Below are 20,880 nucleotides of genomic sequence, written 5' to 3'. Positions count from 1 at the left end.
ACTAACTCATTTTACTTTAAAGGAAACAGCAGACGATTTTACTTCCAGCGTTATCTGCTCACTGAAGAGCTGTCAGCAAAGAAATTCTACTACTGAGCCCCAGTGAGGAAAACAGGAAGCGATGGTTCAGCATTATTCTTGTTCCATGATAGGCGGTTTATGTTATGGGGAGAACATGCTTCATCAGGTCAGTACTTCCTAATGCACTAATGTATTGCTCAGACAGCAACTTGGCAACTAAATCAGGCTCCACAGATAAGATGTAGTATGCGCTACATATTCATCCTGCACTGGCCACAGATAATGCCGTCAGGATGGCAGATAAATACAGTATAGGAGTTCAGACCTTAGGAGATTAGCTATTATTAAAATAAGGGATGATGTGGTTATTTAAGTCAACCATTGTGAGAATGAGTTACAAAAACTCTGTTGAGGCAATGTGAGAAATTAATCAAGTTTAAAAAAATAAACTTCTAACAAGCTAAATGAACAAAATAGATGTAATGTCTCAGTACAACCTAAAAGAAGTGATCAGATAAATGCTGTTTTTACCAACTGTATATCAGTATAAATATGCTGACAAATGTGACATTGACGAATTGGCACAAAGGTACCTTATAGAATATTCACTTCCATGTTCATCTATTGTCTACCAAAATATTTTTACTTAATCATTTTGCACGCCTTTAATTTCTATTCCATTTATAGCAGGTGACTGGATTTGGAAAGCACAACAAATAGGGCTGCCAGTTCTTCAATATGGTTTCATTAATGAAGTTATTGCTAAGGTCTGGCTGCAGACACAATGGAGCGTCAGGTGCCCAACTTCATCTTTTAGTCTAGTCCAAAACACTGAGGGAAGAAAAGAAATTAATCTATTGAGGTACTTTAATAATCTTAAAAGGGAAGCATTGCTAATATGCCTGAGAAATTACAGACAACGGATTTCCTTCGGAAAACAAATGACTCACATGAATGGGAAGATTATAGAGGTCACACAGTAGTACCCAAGCTTTCTAGAATCATTGCACCCACCCCTAGGCCAAAGGTTCTTATTACCAAATTCAGCAAAAATGATTAAATTAGATAGATTGTGACTTTATGTCATCCTTAGGTTCAATTATATGGTGGTGGACATGGTTGTGCTCTGTTGGTCACATATATTATGACTGGTCACCAACACTGGTTTTACTCATCACACTGACCATAAATAATTTGATTTAGTACCGGACCTCCAACCAGTTTTGATGGTGAGACAGAAATGAACAGTCTCAAGACACTGTAAGTGGGAGTCTTAGTTTTTAGAAGATTGGCCACAGCATTACCATAAGACGTAGATGCGACAGCAGTAAAAGACGCAGCCATGTCAGTGTACGACTCGGGTATATTTACTAAAGTGTGGGTTTTTAGAAGTGGAGATGTTGCCCATGGCAACCAATCAGATTCTAGCTATTATCATCTAGAAGGTGCTAGACAAATGATAAGTAGAATCTGATTGGTTGAACATCTCCACTTCTAAAAACCCGCACTTTAGTAAATATACCCCGTAGAATCTGGCCTTTATACTTACCGACATTATGGCAGCGCCCTCCGGGAGGGGGCTGCCCGGTCAGCGCAGCAGGGGGTGTGGGGGCAGCTGAAGTGGGCGGTGTGGGTGTGTGCTGGGACGATCCTGTCATCGCGGCCCCACTCCCCGCTTTATAATGCCGATATTACCGGCATTATAAAGCAGGGGGCTGGGCTATGATGACGCGATTTAGCGCAAAGTATCGCACCCCCAGACCGCCCACTTTTGCGTGGGGGCGCGGGGACCCAGCGGCCATTCCGGGGGACTAGCCTACTCTTGCGGGGTCGGGAGTGGCATCTGATTTTCGGGAGGTTCCCAGCAGTCCCGGGAGAGTAGGCAAGTATGCTCTATTTTGAATTGAAAAAGTATAAATAACAACGTGTTCAAATATGTAGTCTCACTACAAGTCACTAATGTAATTTTATTATGATTACTTTCAGGGCCGTAGCTAGGGTAGTGTGACCAGTGCCGTGGCACAGGGCACCGCAGGGCAGGGGGCACTGTTTGGGCCTGTCAATTTTCCTGTTTATTATCATTCTCACTTGTAGCTTCCTCTTCTTTTATCCCCAGCATCTCCTGGCCTCCCCTATCTCTTCCCTGGCCCTTCCCCATGAGGAAGGGCACTATCTTATGCCCCTATTTATCAAATGGGAGGGAGGGGGGGCGCTCTCTCTGGCACAGGGCACCAAAAAGTGTAGTTACGGCTCTGATTACTTTTATATATAGGTTTATAGGTCATGCATACTGATATTATTATTAATAAGAATGATTACATTTTTGTCACCATCATTCTTCAGATTTTATATAACATGTTTCAGGGATAGATAAGGCTATCTTTAGATATCTTAGTCATGGAAAAATTTAATGTATGGGCTTTATACAGGAGGGGAGGGATTCTTTTTTGTATGGCTTAATTAACTAACATTAATTTTTTTTACAGAATACTTTTTTTTTTTTTAAATATAATCAAAACATTGCTTTCTGCTAACTACACTATATTATAGTCCTGGTTTTCCTTTCTTTTCTGAGAATCACAGAAGCCCGTAGCAGTATAATCTACCAGATAAGATGATTATATATTATTATCTCATTGGTATGCCTTCACTTTATACTTCATAATGGGACTCACTCTGAATTACTGTACTAATTACACTATCGGGTAATCAGAATCGCTAAGAACAGTATTCCGCATAACTGCGCCACATTAGCTCCATTCACTTACTTACAAACTTATGTGTGTGGGGTTTAACTAGTACCTGGCAATGTGATCAGAGAGCTTCATGACAAGAGGCTGATCACGCTGACAACCCATAACAATACTGCTTCATCTGTGTGGCATAATGGAGTCTATACACACACACACACACACATTATGCCACACAGCAGTACCCCCTTATACACATTATGCCACATAGAGCCCATATTACGCTACACAGTAGTGACCCTTATACATGTTATACCTGCAGTGCTGTTGGTAAGGCAGGGGGTACACACAGTTAACAGTCAGGGGATAGTGAAGGAATACACTGTTACACAGTCAGGATTGGGAGGGGGGCACACAGTTGGCCAATAATACCAGGGGAAGGGGCCACAGAGCCAGCCAGGAACATGGTCCCTCACCTTGCAGGGCACCTTTTTCCACCAGCACCATGTACAACTTTTTTTGGGACTGTCCCGCTGTCCCACCCGCGGGCCTCAGTGTCCCACGGTGGGGGGAAGTTGGGGGGAGCACGTACCACTGCGCTGCATAGAAGAGCAGCGGGTAAGCAGAGTATGGCATCTATTCACAGTGCGGGGAGAAAGCCTGTGGGCAGCCCAGCATCTTGGAGATGATGGACACGCCCATTAGTGATGTAAACGGGGGCGTGTCGCTATGTCCATCCTACTTTATGGGTACACCACGCCCCCTTTCAGGAGCGCGCACCTATGCCGCGCAGAAGTCCCGACCTGTGAAACTCAAATGTTGGGAGGTAAGCCTATGCATATTTTTTATATATATATATATATATATATATATATATATATTATTTTTATTTAACATACCTGTATGTGCACATTTGTCTTGATAAACGGGAACCAACCAGGTGAAAAATGCATTGTATGATGGATAACAGAAGAGGTAAGAGGTTCACCTGATGTTACCTTTTGTAGCATGGCATTTCCTTGGTCGTTGTGGACATTGTGCTTGCTGACTTCTCCTCGGTACTCATACTGGTAAACATGGTCAGTGACATTAATAAGCAGCATCACAGGGTTACTTCTCAGGCTCTCACAATCATAAACAGCCCCGCTCTCCAGTTCATATGATTTTGTAGCATAGCAGATTATTAGTCCCATTACCAAACCTGAAAAGAAAAAGAACGTAATTCTTTATTTCCATCTATTATTAATAAAGACTGCCCCAAACACAGAAATCTCTAAAATATTACCGCTGGAGGCTATACAGCGTTTTGTAATAAGACTGGATTGTTAGGGTCTGTGAAATGTGTGAATTATAATTTCATTCATTCCCATCATATATTCTATAGGGAATGGACATTATGAAAAAATATGTACATCTTAATTGGGTGTGGATTAATAGATAGACAGTAATTAGATAAACAATCAGTAGATAAACACCAGTACATAGAAAGTGAATGGTTGACAGGGTCAAAAGGTCAACATGCAAACAGTCTACACATTTTATTTTGTTATTTTAACCCTAATCCTAACCGTCCTCCTAGGGCCTCACACTAACCCTCCTCCTGGTGCCTAACCCTAAAAGGTGCATACACACGGGCAGGGCTGCCATCCGAAATTCTGGGGCCCGATACTAACCCCACCCGGGGTATAAAGCAGAGATGATCAGAGTGGTGGATAATGTGGGTGGAGCTATAAGAGGGGTTTTGCCTCAATTGGTGCATAAAACGGATGGCTAGGCACGGGGGAGGGGATGGGCACTGGGCTTGGAAGGGTGGACTGGGGTGGCAAAGGGCAGGGAAGGCTGGTTGGTCTACAGGGGCAAAGGGCAGTAGGGGAAGGGCAGGGAAGACAGGCTGGCTGGCTGGACTAGGAGGGGGGTGCAGGGAAGACTGGCTCGACTGTGGGAGGGGCAAGGCAGGCCGGCTGGACTGGGGGTTAGTGAAGGCTGGCTGGCTGGACTGGGGGGGAGCACGAAAGGCTGGGTGGACATGGGGAGGGGGCACAGGGAAGGGCAGGGAAGACAGGCTGGTTGGCTAGACTAGGAGGGGGGAACAAGGGAAGACTGACTGGACTGGGGGAGGAACAAGGCAGGCTGGCTGAACTGGGGGGGCACAGAAAAGGCTGGCTGAACATGGGGAGGGGGCACAGAGAAAACAGGCTGTTTGGCTGGACTAGGAGGGGGGTGCAGGGAAGACTAGCTGGACTGGAGGAGGGCAAGGCAGGGAAGGCTGGCTGGACGGGGGGGCTAGGCGCAGGAAAGTCTGGCTGGACAAGAGAAGGGGGGCACAGGGCAGGATCAACATACCTGCGTTTTCCTGTCCTGAGCCTGGCTAGCTGCTGCGAGGGATGCACGGGCGCCAGGCAGGGACAAAGAAAGAGCATCAGCGCTGTGCAATTCAACTATATAGTCGGACTGGAGCCGTCCGCCATCCGCGACGCTGCAGCCTTCAGCATTTGAACTACGCAGCCGGACGCGAGCCAATCACAGCTCACGGAACGGCAGCCAATCAGGAGTGGCCTCTCCTGATTGGCTGACAAGGAGCTGCTGCTCCTGATAGGCTGCCGTTCCGTGAGCTAATCACAGCTCCAGTACGTACTACATAGTGCAAATGCCACAGTGCTGATGCTTTCTCCCTGGCCCCTGCCAGCTGCTCGGTGCATTCTTCGCCACTGTCAGCAGGGCCCCCTCTGTCTCTGGGCCCGGTACTAGAGTCCCGGCAGTCCCCCCCTGATGGCGGCCCTGCACACGGGTCAGATTTGTCAGATGAACGATTGAACTCTTTGATGAACGATTTGACTGATTTGAACTACTGTACGAATGATTTTTGACTGCATTAAAATGTATGGAATCGTCCAAATCTGACTGCAAACACATCAGATGTCAGATATCGTTATCTGACAAGCGGGAACGCGCATCGTTCATGTCAGATAATATGAGATATGGTAAGAACTTACCTTTGTTATCTCTATTTCTACGAAGTCCATAGGGTTCCACAGGATACCTTGGGGTATAGGTGTGACGTCAGTCATCGGGCACCATAGAGTTAAGCTTTCAGCCTCCCAGAATGCACTAGGGTCCCCCTCCTATACCCCGCCCCGAGCCAAGGCACCTCAGTTAGTTACCAAGCCATAGGCCGGAGGAGGAGAAGGAGGAGAGAGAAAAAAGATCTGGACACACACAAGAATCACATTCTCACCAGAGGGAGACGGAAAAACCGGTGACCAGAGCAAAGCCCATCTGCAGCACAGGTGCAACAGGGCGGGAGTCCTGTGGAACCCTATGGACTTCGTAGAAATAGAGATAACCAAGGTAAGTTCTTACCATATCTCATATTTTCTACTTCAGGGTCCATAGGGTATCCACAGGACCACGTAGCAGCCTTGCAGATCTGGACTGCAGAGGCACCACGTCGAGCTGCCCACGAAGGACCCACAGACCTAGTGGAATGAGCCTTCACAGAAGGAGGAACCGGCAGGCCTTCATGAAGATAAGCTTCAGAAATAGCCATACGGATCCAGGCTGCCAAAGTTTGCTTTGAAGCAGGCCAACCCTTTTTACGGAAGCCATAGGAGGACAAACAAGGCGTCCGACTTCCTAAAGGAAGAAGTGCGGTCAACATAAGGCCTTAAGGCCCGCACAACATCCAAAGTGGCCTCACCCACTGAAAGACCAGGTGAGTTAAAGGCCGGAACAACTATTTCCTCGTTAACATGAAACTGGGAAACAACTTTGGGAAGAAATTCAGGTCGAGTGCGGAGCACTGCCCTGTTCCCATGAAAAATCAAGAAAGGGGGTCTACAAGAGAGAGCCCCTAAATCAGAAACACGTCTGGCTGAAGCTATGGCCAGAAGGAAAAGTCTTAGCTGTTAGCCATTTAATATCCACTGAGCCCAGTGGTTCAAACGGAGGTCCCTGGAGAGCCCTCAGGACCACAGCCAAATCCCAAGGCACCACAGGTGGAACAAAGGGCGGCTGAATGCGGAGAACACCTTGCATAAAGGTGCGCACATCCGGGATTGTAGCAATCCTACGGTGAAACCAGACCGACAGGGCCAAAACCTGTACCTTCAAAGAAGCAAGGCGAAGCCCATGATCTAGTCCCGCTTGTAGGAAGGCGACTATCCGAGACAGACGAAATTCCCGCGGTGCATAACCTCTCGGTCGACACCACTGGAAGAACCTATGCCACACGCGATGGTATATCCTCGCGGAAGACGGCTTCCGAGCTCGTAACATGGTACGCACCACAGAGCTGGAAAACCCCCTGGACCTCAGCATGGCTGTCAACAGCCACGCCGTCAAAGACAGCCAAGTCAGGTCCGGGTGAAGACAGGGACCCTGCGACAGAAGGTCCGGTCGTAGCAGCAACCGCAGAGGACTGTCCACGGACAGACCCTGAAGGTCTGAGAGCCAGTGCCGTCTGGGCCACGCGGGAGCTATCAACAGGAGCGTCCCTCCTTCCTGTTTGAATTTCCGGATTACCCTTGGAAGAAGGGAAATCGGAGGAAACAGGTATGCGAACCGGAACGTCCACCGGACGGACAGAGCATCCACCAGAGACGCCCCTTCGTCTCTTGCGCGAGACCCGTACACCGGCAACTTGTTGTTGTGCCGGGACGCCATGAGGTCGATCTCTGGAAGACCCCATCTGTCCACCAGCAGTTGAAAAACGTCCGGGTGCAGGGACCATTCCCCCGGATGAACGTCCTGGCGACTTAGAAAGTCCGCCTCCCAATTTAGCACTCCCGGCATGAAGACCGCTGATATGGCCGGAAGATTGCGCTCCGCCAATACCAGGATCCGAGAGACCTCTACGAGAGCCGCCCGACTTCGGGTTCCTCCTTGCCTGTTTATGTAGGCCACGGTGGTAGCATTGTCTGACTGGACCTGTACCGGACGACCCTGGAGAACCCGATGTGCCTGCCGGAGAGCATTGAAGACCGCACGGAGTTCCAAGATATTGATTGGAAACTCCGCTTCCGTCGGGGTCCACCTGCCCTGGAATAAGTGTGGACCCGAAACTGCTCCCCAGCCCAGAAGACTGGCGTCCGTTGTCAACAGGACCCAATTTGGAACCCAGAACGGACGTCCCTTGCTGAGATGGGTCGTCTGTAACCACCAGGCAAGGGACATGCGAATCCCCGGGGTGAGCACAATCGTCTGGGACTTCAGAGACTGAGGCAGCCCGTTCCACTTGGACAGGATCAGGTGCTGCAGAGGTCTGGAGTGAAACTGGGCATATTCCACCATGTCGAACACCGACACCATGGAGCCCAGTAACCTCATCGCCGAGTGTAGAGACACCCGGCGGCTGTGCAGACAACTGCACACCCTCGACTGTAAAGCAGAGATCTTTTCCCCCATCATGAAGATCCTTTGCTGTCCTGAGTCCAATAAGGCTCCGAGGTGCAGAATCCGCCGAGACGGGATTAGAGTGGACTTCTGCCAGTTGATTAACCAGCCGTGCCATTGCAGTAGTGCAATGGTCAGGTCCAAGTGGCGTAGAAGTAGCTCGGGAGATCCTGCCACTAATAAAAGGTCGTCCAAGTACGGCAACATATGGACTTCCTGCAGCCGCAGAGAAGCCGCCATGACCGCCATCACCTTGGTGAACACACGTGGTGCTGTCGCCAGGCCAAAAGGTAACGCCCGAAACTGGAAGTGGTCGCTGCGGATTGCAAACCTGAGGAACTGTTGATGGCGCGAAAGAATAGGGACATGCCGGTAAGCGTCCTGTATGTCCAATGACACCATGTAGTCCCCAGGTTCCAGCGCCAGAATGATGGACCGTAGGGTCTCCATCCGAAACGTCGGCACCCGCAAAGACTTGTTGAGAGCTTTGAGGTTTAGAATCGGACGATACGACCCATTGGGTTTTTGTACCAAAAAAAGATTTGAATAGAAACCCTGGCCCCTCTGGGAGAATGGAACAGGCACTATAACTCCAGCCTGGAGCATAGTGTGCAAGACCTTCCGCAGCTCCGTGGCCTTGTTCCGGTCTGATGGTAGACCCGTGGTGAAGAATCGAGCCGGGGGTCTGTGCCGGAAAGAGAGGGCGTACCCTTGGGAGACCACCTTGAGAACCCAAGTGTCTGTCGTGGTAACCGACCAACACCGGGCGAACTGCAGCAGGCGGCCTCCCACTTTGGGATCCCCCAAAGGGAGGCCCGGACCGTCAGGCCGCAGGCTTGTCATCTGGATTAGGGGCCGGACGTCTGGTACTCCATGCCTGCTTCCGGGGCTTGGCCGATTTCTTAGGACCAGCCTGTCGAGGAAAAAACTGTGGTTTGGGCCTGCCCTGGGCCCTATAAGACCGAAAGGACGATGGTCCAGAACCAGAAGGAGCAGCGTCCGACGGGAGACATGCCGATTTGGCTGCCGCCAGCGTGGCCACAATCTTGTCTAGATCCGGACCGAAGAGAACTTCTCCGGTAAATGGCAACGCCTCCAAACCCTTTTTGGAATCAGCGTCCACCTTCCAGGATCGCAACCACAAAGTGCGACGAGCGGCCACCGCTGCTGAAGAAATTCGAGACACCAGGGTACTAATGTCTAAGGCCGCCTCGTTGATATAAGTGGCCGAATCATGGAGATTACCAATCAACTCCGCCTGATCGGCCAGACAGTCAGAATCAAAAGACGCCTCTAATGAATCCGCCCAGCGCTCCATCACTCTGGCAACCCAGCAAATGGCCATAGCCGGCCATGCTGCCCCCCCCCCGCAAGGGAATAAGCGAACTTCAGGCAGATCTCCACCTTGCGGTCCGTAGCATCCTTAAGGGAGGACATTGATGGCATCGGCAATGTGGCACTACGGACAAGACGGGTCACGTGAGAATCCACCTGTGGAGGGGATTCCCACTTTGCAAAATAATTATCCGCGAACGGATAAGCCACCGCCAGGCGCCTTTAAGGCTGGTAACGTTTGCCAGGCTGTTTCCACGCCTCCTCTAAATGGTCCATTAACTGACCCGAAAGAGGAAAGACTGTGGCATCGCCCTTCACATCTTTAAAAAAGGCATACTTGGATTTAGCCGCTGGGGAAACTTCGTCCTCAATCACCAAGGCTGTGTGGACTGCCCGAATAAGTCCAGGAATATATACTTTGGACTTAGCGTCAGCGTCCTTAGTATGGAGAGGTTCCTGATCGTAAGGATCCAGAATCTCCCCATCATCAGACGTCCCTTCGTCATCCTCATAAGGAGCCGACAGAGACGCCACCGGCCGTTTATGTGGCCGCATCACAGACTCCCCTTGCAACACATCCGACAAGTGCTGTACAGAACTCGTCAGGGAGTTAACCCACGCCGGCTCCTGAGAAACCGGGAGCGGGGAAATAGGGAGACTGTGGGGTACCACCAATTGTCGTGGGAAACCCTGCATGGGTGACGACACCACTGACTGCTGGGACAAACCCATCTGTGTAAACACGGGCTGCGGAGCTAACTGGCCCACTAAGGTCGTAAGCGCCTGAGCGAAACAAGCCCAGGGCGGCTCCTGTACTGTTGCTGTAACCGTAATAGGCCGCGCCATTGACAAACACTGCCGGCAGAGGCCCTCCGCGCTACCCTCCCCCTCCGCTAACGGTACTTTACACGTAGTACACTGTAGCCGGAGAGGAAAATCACTTTCAGACATGATGGCACCAAGTATGTGACCCCTCTCACCAATTATATATTAAATAGGCGAGAGACCACCCTGCAGCACCGCACCGCAAGGGCTTAGCAGAAAGGACAGGGACAGTAATAAAGCTGACAGTCAGAAGAAAAGTTACAGGCAGCAGCGCTAGCACAGTCACATACAATGCAAAGAAAAATCAATTCCTGCACTAACAGCGCTGATCACTCAACTACGCAGACACAGGGCCTGGTAGGACACAGCGCTGCATACACAGACTTGCCACAGCGGAGGAGAGGTATGCGGGGGGACCCAGACCACGATGCTTCCGTCCAGTGCTTCCAGCAGCGTTCACCATGCGTTCTGGAAAGATGGCCGCCGAGGAGCAGAGAGGAGGCTGGCCTGGGGGAGGAGCGCTGCTACAGGACCAGTCGGCAGTGTGCAGAGAGGGCTGTGGGCAGCGGGGGAGGCGCTAGCTGTGAGACAGGGAAGGCGCACTCCCCTGACATGCATTTAACCCCAGGGACGCCGCAGCACTACCGCTCTGCTGTGGTCCGCTGTCCCAGGGGGGTAGTGGAAGCGCAGGTTCTTACCTGGCTCCACGCTGCAGCCAGTCCCCAGGGAGCCCCCTGCCTGGGGACTCTGGACCATGTAACAGCGGGGACCCACCGCGGGACCCCGCTGCTTACCTTGCTGTCCCCCTTGAATCCAGCCATGGTCCGGAACATCTGGGGTCACCGCTAGCTGTGACCCCAGATGCTCACCAGCATCCCCAGATCGGTACCGGCAGGGGTGTAGGGAAGACAGCATGGACGTCAGGACTGACTGTCCATGCTGTACATCCAGATGTGCAGCCACAGCTGCATGAAGAAAAGCTTCAGGGGCTCTTCTAGCCCCCACTCCAACAGGTGCAACCGACTCCGGCCGGGCAGCAAACGAAACGGAGGTGCCTTGGCTCGGGGGCGGGGTATAGGAGGGGGACCCTAGTGCATCCTGGGAGGCTGAAAGCTTAACTCTATGGTGCCCGATGACTGACGTCACACCTATACCCCAAGGTATCCTGTGGATACCCTATAGACCCTGAAGTAGAAATGTCAGATTTTCCTTCAGATATGAACAATTTTTAAAATAGTTATTGTACAGATCTGACAGAAAATCTGACCGTGTGTATGCACCATAACACTGTGGCCAGCGGGTGGTACAGTCCTTCGACAAGCAGAACTGTCCTGCATAAAACGGGACAGTGGATTGGTATGCAAATCTCTTGATGCTTAGTTCCTATGGTAAGTTGTATTTAACAATAGAAAATAAACTATTTCTTGATTTTATGGCTGCGCCTGACTCTTTTGTCATTTATTTTCTTCATCTGTGGCAAGGACTGTCCTTACTATTCCCTGCGAGTATTCGCTTTCCTCCCTTGGGATAAATGTTTCCTTAATAGGGAAATTCATTTATTCTTCTTTAGGTACAGTCATTTTCTGAGCAGGGTACTAACTCCTTATGAATATTTGTCATATGTTCCACTCACTGACTCGCTACTGTACCTTCGGTGTCAGGAAGTCGGTAAAATGGCGGCACTATAAGGAGTGTGTGGTACGGTGCTAATTACTGACCGGTTTCCTGCCATCTCTGTCCTTATCATACAGGCATTTCAGCATCATTTATTCCTAGACAGTGGCTCCGAATGGATATCCCAGCCTTATATACAACCCTCTGGCCTGGTCTCTCTCCAGGGAGTAGTCCAGCAAGCAGCCACACTCCTGGGTATTAAGGATAGATACTCTTCCACTGTTCCTCTCTCACTCGCTCCAATCCAGCCCATACGTCAGGAGAGACGCAGTTGGAATTCCCCAAACAGCTCGAGACCTCCGCCTCTAAGGTACCTCAGCCACTCCAAATCACCTAGTGGCTTTCTTCCCCTTAAATACTTTGTGTCTCAAACCCTGTCACCTTTCCACCAGCAGCATGCAACCTCACTCCTGTCTCCTGCAGTTGTCAGCTTCCTCCTGCTGGCAGTCCTGGTTATTAAGCAATCCCAGTCTGTGCTGTAGCTGTGACTCCTCTGCCGCTGTAACGGTTTAAATATGGCGCGCATTGGGGCAGCACATTCTCCTCGCTGTGTTGCTGTCCCAGTGGCTGTTTTTGGTTGGGGCTGTGTCCAATTACGGAAGTGACCATAGTAGTCTCTGCAACAGCTACCACGCAAAGTTTAAAGAAAAAGACTGTACACTACACTTCTCGGAGCAGCTCAGTCGCGTCAGGTGCCTCTCGCAGCTAATAACGTATATACGCTAGGTGTATCGCATCTGTATAACTATTACCCAAGTTTCTATTGCAACTCTGTTAAAAGCACACTTAACACCACAATCTTGCACAACCAGATTAATCTAGATAAATGTACGCCCACCTCTTTAAGAAAGTGCCATAATGCAAACTTATGGAAAGACAAAAAGTTAAAACTTCAGCAAGTGCTTTTGGAACATCAATGGCCCTGCCCCTCTGTGTGTGCATCCATATATAAAGGACATGACTTTCAGCATACAGAAGACTCAATGCCTTGGTTGTGTGCCTACATGGGTTACAAGCACATCACATTCCATACCTGATCGGGAGACAAATTTGCAGATTAAGAGTACACTAAGGCGTGCAGAAAAGAAGAGAAGCAAATCTAAGCATCACATCAATAGAACAACATTACCATTTTCAATTTATCTTCAGTTTATCTAAACACTCCTTAGTTCAGCCTCATTTAATAACCATTCATTAGTAGAGTGAGGAGACACGGGACTATTACATGGGGCACTTGTAACATATAGCCCAACCATCCTGAGTTTGGCAGCAGGTCCATCCTTTTTGTGGAGAGCTGGCAGGTATTCTCCTGCTGTAGCCTTTATATTTGCAAAAGCCCCTGACCCTGAGGTGTGGCCACATCTATCATAAGGGCATGGCAATGTTCACCAATGACCCCGGGTTGGGCAGGGTACATAATGTTGATATTCACCATGCAGACAGTGATGAAATGATGACATGGTAGAATGTCAACATATTCTCCCTAGTGCCCCAGCGGTGACTTACATGCTCCTGACAACTGGGTCCCAGCAGTCATGTGACTTCCGGGTCAGACTTCCAATTCTCAGGCGTTCAGGTATTTCTCCCCTAACCCCTACCCTAACCCTCCCTCCCCGATGCCTAACCTCCCCGCACCCTAATCCTAACACTCCCTCCCCAGTGCCTAAACTCCCCCTAACACCCAGATACTTACCTTAGGGATGCAGACGGTCAGTATACTGGTGACGGGATCCCAACGGGTCGTGATTTCGGGGCTGGTATTTAGACTGTCGGCATCCCTTACGTCTTTACACAGACATTTATTTAGGACAAGGGCACTATTCACTAAGCAATATTTAATACATATTGTACATTATGGTGTTTAATAGAAGCCACGTGTGCCAGGCTGTCCTATAGGGGTCTCAGCATTTCCAGTACTAGTAATGACTTGGACATCTATAATGCAGTTTCATTCTGGACCTGACACATCTGGCGTAATTACACTAATGACAATGGTTTGTGACTGCCAGGCACAGTCAACTTCCTTTACACTTGATCCTTCCTTCTTGTTTCAGACATTTTTTCCTATAATGGACACACGGAGTAAAAATGAAAGTGCTAATGACATGCTCCTTGTTTTGTTATCTGCTGCTAGACAGGGACATTTCTGCTACATAATGTGTTCAATTTCCAATCAGTCAGAAATGAGATATGACACTGTGAACTGATAATTGTGGAGAAGAGAGCAGCTCTGCTGTCACAGTCACTTAGCTCAGCTAAAGATTTCTCCTGCTGCTCCCCGGGAAGCTTCTCACAGCCACCTGGCTCTGGTCCAGACCCTTTAAGATGACAATTTAAGGAGGAGGTGTTGACTGCTGTGGAGATTTAGAGCTAGGAAAGGTAGCCAGGCATAATAAGGTGGGTAAATACATCTGACTCCAATAATGTATGTTCGAAAAAGAGTTTGGGAAGTAGTACAGCGCATAAATTGTTACCAACGCAGAGTGTATAAATAACCAGTCAGCTGTAAGTGCTACTGATCCCTGCATTGTGGAAGGTCCTCATTAGCTTTCCTAACATGTGTCAGTAGATGGAACATAAGTAGTAAGATACTCTCAAGTAAATAACATTTGCGGCTAGAAAATAATAGAAATAAAGTTAATGAGAGCACAGAAGGAATAAAAGTCCATCTGTGATCTCTTCCATTATCCTACAGATGTGTCCTCATACACTTATCTTTTTTGCTACATGAGGCGTGAGTTAGACGTTCAGCAGCGGGTATCAATTCCCGGACTTCTGGACTTTTTCCTAAATTTAGCATCTTATCCACATACAAAGTCAGATTGGCTTTGCATTTTTGCCCCAAAAGGAGTTGGTATAAAGAAGCAGATTAAACACAACGATGCATGTTGTGAAGCATGGCGCTCCTTACTCGTATAGATTTCAGTGCACTGTAAGTGTCGTGCGTATTTAGTGAAAAACTTGATGTCGCAAAGGCTGTAGTGTGCGCCAGACTTTTTGGCACAATTTGAGAATAGGTGTATGTGCACATCTGTATATGGATCTTATTTTAATACCTTGTGGGAAAAAGATTTTAATGCTTAGCATAGAGATTCCTAAAGTCCACCATTACAGTCCACATTTTAGGGATATCCATGCTTGAGCACAGGTGACTTAATTAGTACCTCAATCCATTTGATTTAACCATCTGGACTCAAGCTTGGATATCCTTAAAACGTGGACTGTAATGGTGGACTTTGGGAACCTCTGGCTTAGCAGTTTAGCTGCAATTAAAGACGTGAATCTATTTGTGAAGTGTTTTTGTCCATCAAGTTACACAAAGACCTTTGGTAAACAAATGCAGATTTTTTTTTTTTGCATTTGAGTATGGCATTGGTGGCATTGGCTGTATGGCATGGTCAAGATGGTATATAATTCAACCATGCCCCAGGCCTCTGGCAGACAGATACAATTTCTCTATATCTTGATTCAGCTTCTTTTTGTCCTCTATTTTGTCACATTTTACAGTGCCTGAAGCAGACGAGCGTCCCCATAGCATTATGCTTCTGCCACCATGCGCAATGGTACAGATAGTATTCTTGAGCTTATGGAGAATGCTAGTTTTGTGCTAAACATAAGTTGAGGACAAAAATGTAAAATCTTATTCTCATTAGACTATAAAGTCATTCCCCATTTGGATTGTAGACATCCCTGGTAAACTGAAGGTGGGTGTCAATGTTTTCTTGCTACTTTTTCCCCATAAAGTGCATGAGCTTTTGTTGTCCCATTATCTCTTTCTCCCGTCTATTCCATAAAAAGGAATATAAGGATGATTGCTCCCCCCACAGGCAGGGGAGACTGCAGCAATAGGCAGTCTCCCTTTGCAGCCCAGCACACAGCAGCATGTGCTGGGCTGCTCAGCTGACAGGGAGGAGGGGGAGCAGCAATTAGTGATACCCCTTTTCCACCTAAATTCCGGGTCTGACCCGGAGTTGGAACAAAGTTCCTATGCGGATCAGACCCGGAATTTTGCCAGCGCTGACTCGGGATATTCCCGAGTCAGCGCCGCTCACACCGCAATCGGGTCTGCATAGACCCGGCTTTTGCGGAGTGAAAGTGGACGCTTGGGGATGACGTCATCTCCAAGCGCCACTGAAGCCGGACCAATCGGCCGGCTAGCAGCGCACTCCAGGTCATCGTGACCCAGAGTGCGCTGTTCCCATAGCAGGGTTTCACGGGCTACGCCCGTGTTAAACCCTGCTAGTTACCTGGGTTGGATTGCTGGGTCACTCGACCCGGCGATCCAACCCTCTGCCCTTTTACACCAGGGAGCTGCCCGGGTTAACCCTTCAAAAACCCAGGTTTTAGCTCCGGTGTAAAAGGGGTATAAGTTTGGAAATGCACTAACACCTGATTTAGATATACAGAAAGGGCCTGCAATTGGTTTTTAGTTTTGTCCATCATAGCTAAAGGAGCAAATATTACTGTAATACAAAATAAAATAAACAACAAGTAAAAATGTAACTAATTAAGAAAAAGTTTCAAGTTAACATTTCAGACCATTTTAGCTTGATCATTGCTAGCAATTCCCAAATAAATGTCAATTCAAATAATTTCATAAAAAGGAATGTGAAAAATACCACTACAAGGGAGGAGGATATTTCTTATACCCATTGTACAAAGGACTTCACTCTGCATGATTAATGATTTAGGGCACTGCCCAAAAATCTGTACAGGAGTTAATTAAATAGCTACTCACTATCGCATATAACAGTATGCAGCAATAATACCAATTATATGCTGCGTCAACAGATAAACAAATTGTTTTCTTTTTTATGCTTTAACAGTCAAGCCTGCTCCTCGGGGCACATTAACAGTCCAGGTTTTAAGGATGTCCATGGTTGAACACAAATCGATAAAACGATGGCGGTATTAATGAAGTAACGTGTGATCAGGCATGGATATGCTTAAAACCTGGACTGTTAGTTTGCCTGCACTGGGTTAACACGTTAGTCTTCTCAAGAGGGAAATACAAAAAAATATGTTCCCCAGGGCACTGCAAAAGACCAGCAATAAAATTTGAATGCTGCATGAGAATAGAAATCCAGAGATCTTTTTGCATATATTTACAAAGATGTATTTAAGCCACCTGGGCAGTGTTAAGGCGTCTCTGTACCAGTGTCCCTAACACAACATGATAATAGCCATCCACTTTCGGTCATATAATTACATACTGTTGTGCCACATGAGAACAGCACATACATTAATATATCCAAGTTGAGAGTCAACTCACCTGAAGGTACCCCAAGATCCTCCAAATGCTGGCCCCATCCATGCCTCTCAGACCAGTAATATAAAATAGTGGCTGCTCAGGTCAACTTAATGGTGCATGAAAGGGAGAGGTTTAATCTAGGCTACAAAAAAAGAAAAACATACTATTTTCTAGCCTAGATTAAACCCTTCCATTTCATGCACTTGTATTATGAGAGCCACCATTTTATTACTCTTCTCAGGAGGTACACAGAAGTATACAGAAGCTGCAATAAAGTGATAAATGGAAAATGCAACTTTTTGCCATAGTAAAATCTTGTCTTATTGTACAATTGATGAAGTTGACTAGGAAAGTATTGACTGTGTTTCTCAGTCTAAATCAGGGCCCGCGCTAGGCTGTGCTGCGCCCAGCGCCGTCATGTGTTGCCGCTCCCTCCCAGCTGAGCTTAAATATATCCCATAGCGCTGGGAGGGAGGTGGGCGTTTCCTGCGCCCTCCGGAAACAGTAGCACTCCGGGCAACGGACTGGCTTGCCCGTGACTGGAGCCGCTATTGGTCTAAATAGCTCATAGCAATCATGAATAAAACAGCATGACCATTCAGATATGTTAAACAGCAAATTTAGAAATGAAATATCTATAAATAAACACAACCTTTGTAAACTCTGAGCTTTACCATTGGGCTAAAATTAAGAAACATCTTTCGTCCTCACCAAGTCCCAAAAATATATATTGAATATAATCTCAAATAGCCACAGATACTGCTTTGTCTTTATTTATACCGTACACACAAACAATTATTACCCAATATGCAGCAGCCATGTGTGAAAAGTATATTCCTATAGTTGCCATATCACCAGGTGCTGCCAGTGAGCTGCCCGTCATATGAAAGCAGAACCTTTGACAGCACGGTTTTGAACATACACAGAATACCAGGAGTTAGTAATGATATCAAATATATCTCTATAGATAGATGATAAACCCACTATAGTTATTATAAACCCACTAATGTATAAATAAAATCCAGCTGCAAATTTACTGACTATTATGTCGGCCTGTACGACAAATGATTCTACCGTAGAACAATTGTGACACAACAACCTATTAAGATGAGTCAATGGTACACTGTTCATCAGTGCTGCTCCTCACCAAAATGGATTTTTTTACAAGTTTGGTTTGGAGTATTCTAGTTTGTGTTTTAACAACATGTGAAGGATAAAAGACGTCTGCAACTTAAACCTCCTATCGTCTGAGGATTGACCCGTGTGCGAATCAGTGACAAAACATACTCAAATTGAAATAAAGACACGGAGACATGTATTTGGCAGAATTTGTTAGCTATTTTATTTAAATAATAGATGAATGAAATTAGTTACTAAAATTAAATTAATTTAAATATGGTGGCAAAGAAAGAACGGCTAACAACAGCCCAATCCCAAGCTATAAACACTCCAACCACAACACATACACTCAAGCCTTCTACCTTGACTACCCACCCGATCAAGTGATGATGCTGCCCCCGACAGGATGGTCCAGCAGACAAACAGTCAACGAAGGTGAGCGAAACAAAGAGTAGACCAAGTATTCACAGCGCTAATAGGTAACCTGCCGTTCTTCCCCGCCTAAAATAGCCAACAAAGCAATCACCAAACCCCACAAATTGAGCAAATAAAAGTAAAATTTAGGGAGGGAGGGTGAGAAGACAGGAACAAAAGAGGCTGACCCCGCCTCCAACAAAATCTAATATCCCTGCTACAAACCTACCACCCTAAATCCCATAGGATCGTTATTATCATTTGATTCTCCACGCAGGTCTCCCCCAGCCTATGAGGTTTAAGCCACTCCACTCCTATACAGTCATTTCATTTATCATCTCACACAAGAAATTGCTGCTGTTCAGTAGTCTTTAAACGGATCTACACAAAGTCCATCATTCTACAGTGCGATTATTTACAAATGGACAACATGGTCTCAGTCTTTCCTGAAGTAGGTATCCCAAGAACTGTACCCAAAGATGAGACCCTATGATGCTCCGAGAGACCGCAAAGAACCCAAAAACTAGATATAGGGACTAATAAACCTTTCAACACAGTAAATGCTAATTTTGGCTGCAGAATAAGTATGGCTATTGCTGGGCATACACTGTCAGACCAACAGACATTTTATCCGACAAGCTGAAACCTTCAGACATTGTGGCCATACACTGGGAGATACAGTGTATTATATTAATAAGGGGGCGCAATTAACCTAAGTAATAATATGCCTGTATTTATAAGATGTGGTTTTGCTGAAAACCGACCAAACCCAAACTTTGGGGTTCCGAGTCCAACAGAGTCCCGACTCAGGTCTTCTCGACAAGTTTGAAACTTGGATATAAAAACAGGATCTTGCGTGTTTTGGATTTCACTTAAGTCACTTCCTCGTGATTTCAGGTCCTGTGGGGTGGTCAGAATTGACTGGAAATGAATGTTACTAATGTTAATAATACTATAGGATCAAAACACAGGTCCAGGTTACATGATTTTAGCTGTTTTTACGAATTTTAAAGTAATCCAAAACCAAAACCGAAGCATAACACTTGAGAGTGGTTTTGCCAAAACCAAAACACAGGAGTCTGCACATATCTCTAGTATTTATTGGAGTAAAGGTGCGTACACACTGGGCGATAAAGTGGACGACTGAACGATAACGATATCGTTATCGTTCAGTCGTCCACTTTATAATCCAGTTTTAAGCCCAAAAAGATGAACGATGACGACGACGCGCGTTCCCGCGGGTCATTCGTCATCATCGTTCATCGGGCTGACATGCAGGCCAACCTGACGATCTCGTCAGGTTGCTGCATGTCAGGGAATGGGGGAGAGAGCCCGGCGCTGAACGATATCGTTAATGATATAAACAACATTGGGCACAGCCTGCCGGGGACACACTAGACGATATCGCTCAGGGAGCATATCGTCTAGTGTGTATGCACCTTAAGTTATCGTGTCAGTTTATTTGTTGCAATTATTTACTGTACTTTCTTTCACTAGTACCCAAAGGTCACGGGTACAAGGAAAATCTAAAGCCTAAAAGGACTAGGGGCTTAATTCAGAGATTTACGTAAACCTGATTTTACTCAAATCTCTGATGCTTTGAGATCTATGGTAAAAACAAGGTAGATGGTGGGTCTCTTAGCGCGCAACCTAAAGCAACTTAATCACTGTAAAAAGGGGTATCCCTTACCTCAGGGTGTAAGATACAAAATTGGAACTTAACAGTGACACTGGCGTTAAAAGTAAGCTCTGATGGTCTATGGCAAATTATATTTTATTCTGTAAAAAATTTAATGAGTAACATATACAAGATAAACTCATATCACACAATAAAAAATGGCATAAAACACAATTAAATACAAACACTAAAAATAAAGTGCATGTAGTATAGCAGCAATATTAACACTAATTAAAGTGCATATGAGTATAAAGCTGCAACATGCGTAGGGTGATGAATACAATTATTCCAATATGTTAATCATGGGACTCCAGTGCCATGGGAAAATACAATTACTGTGTCCTGATTGTTCTTTCTGGATAAAAAAACACAATAGTCCATACCATATGTAGGAGGTGAGTGTCTCTTACAGGTAAGGAAACAGGGGTTCCGAACAGCACCCTGGAACAGACACTCACAGGCTTAAAAGTTGCTGATGTACT

At 46.8% G+C, this 20,880-nt stretch overlaps 1 protein-coding gene across 1 annotated transcript in view; it reads right to left on the bottom strand.

The window, feature by feature from the left end:
- The window catches only part of SLC9A9 (solute carrier family 9 member A9), a 1,019,060-nt gene that overhangs the window by 980,553 nt on the left and 17,627 nt on the right, over nt 1–20,880 (bottom strand). Inside the window, exon 2 of the mRNA XM_088446257.1 lies at nt 3,710–3,912. Within this exon, the coding sequence (XP_088302383.1) occupies nt 3,710–3,912 (203 nt within the window). The remainder of the gene's footprint in view (nt 1–3,709; nt 3,913–20,880) is intronic.

This window comes from Taudactylus pleione, unplaced genomic scaffold (genome assembly GCF_031769625.1).
Source record: "Taudactylus pleione unplaced genomic scaffold, aTauple2 ptg000395l, whole genome shotgun sequence".
NCBI lineage: Eukaryota > Metazoa > Chordata > Amphibia > Anura > Myobatrachidae > Taudactylus > Taudactylus pleione.
This window is presented reverse-complemented; position numbering and strand designations above follow the sequence as displayed.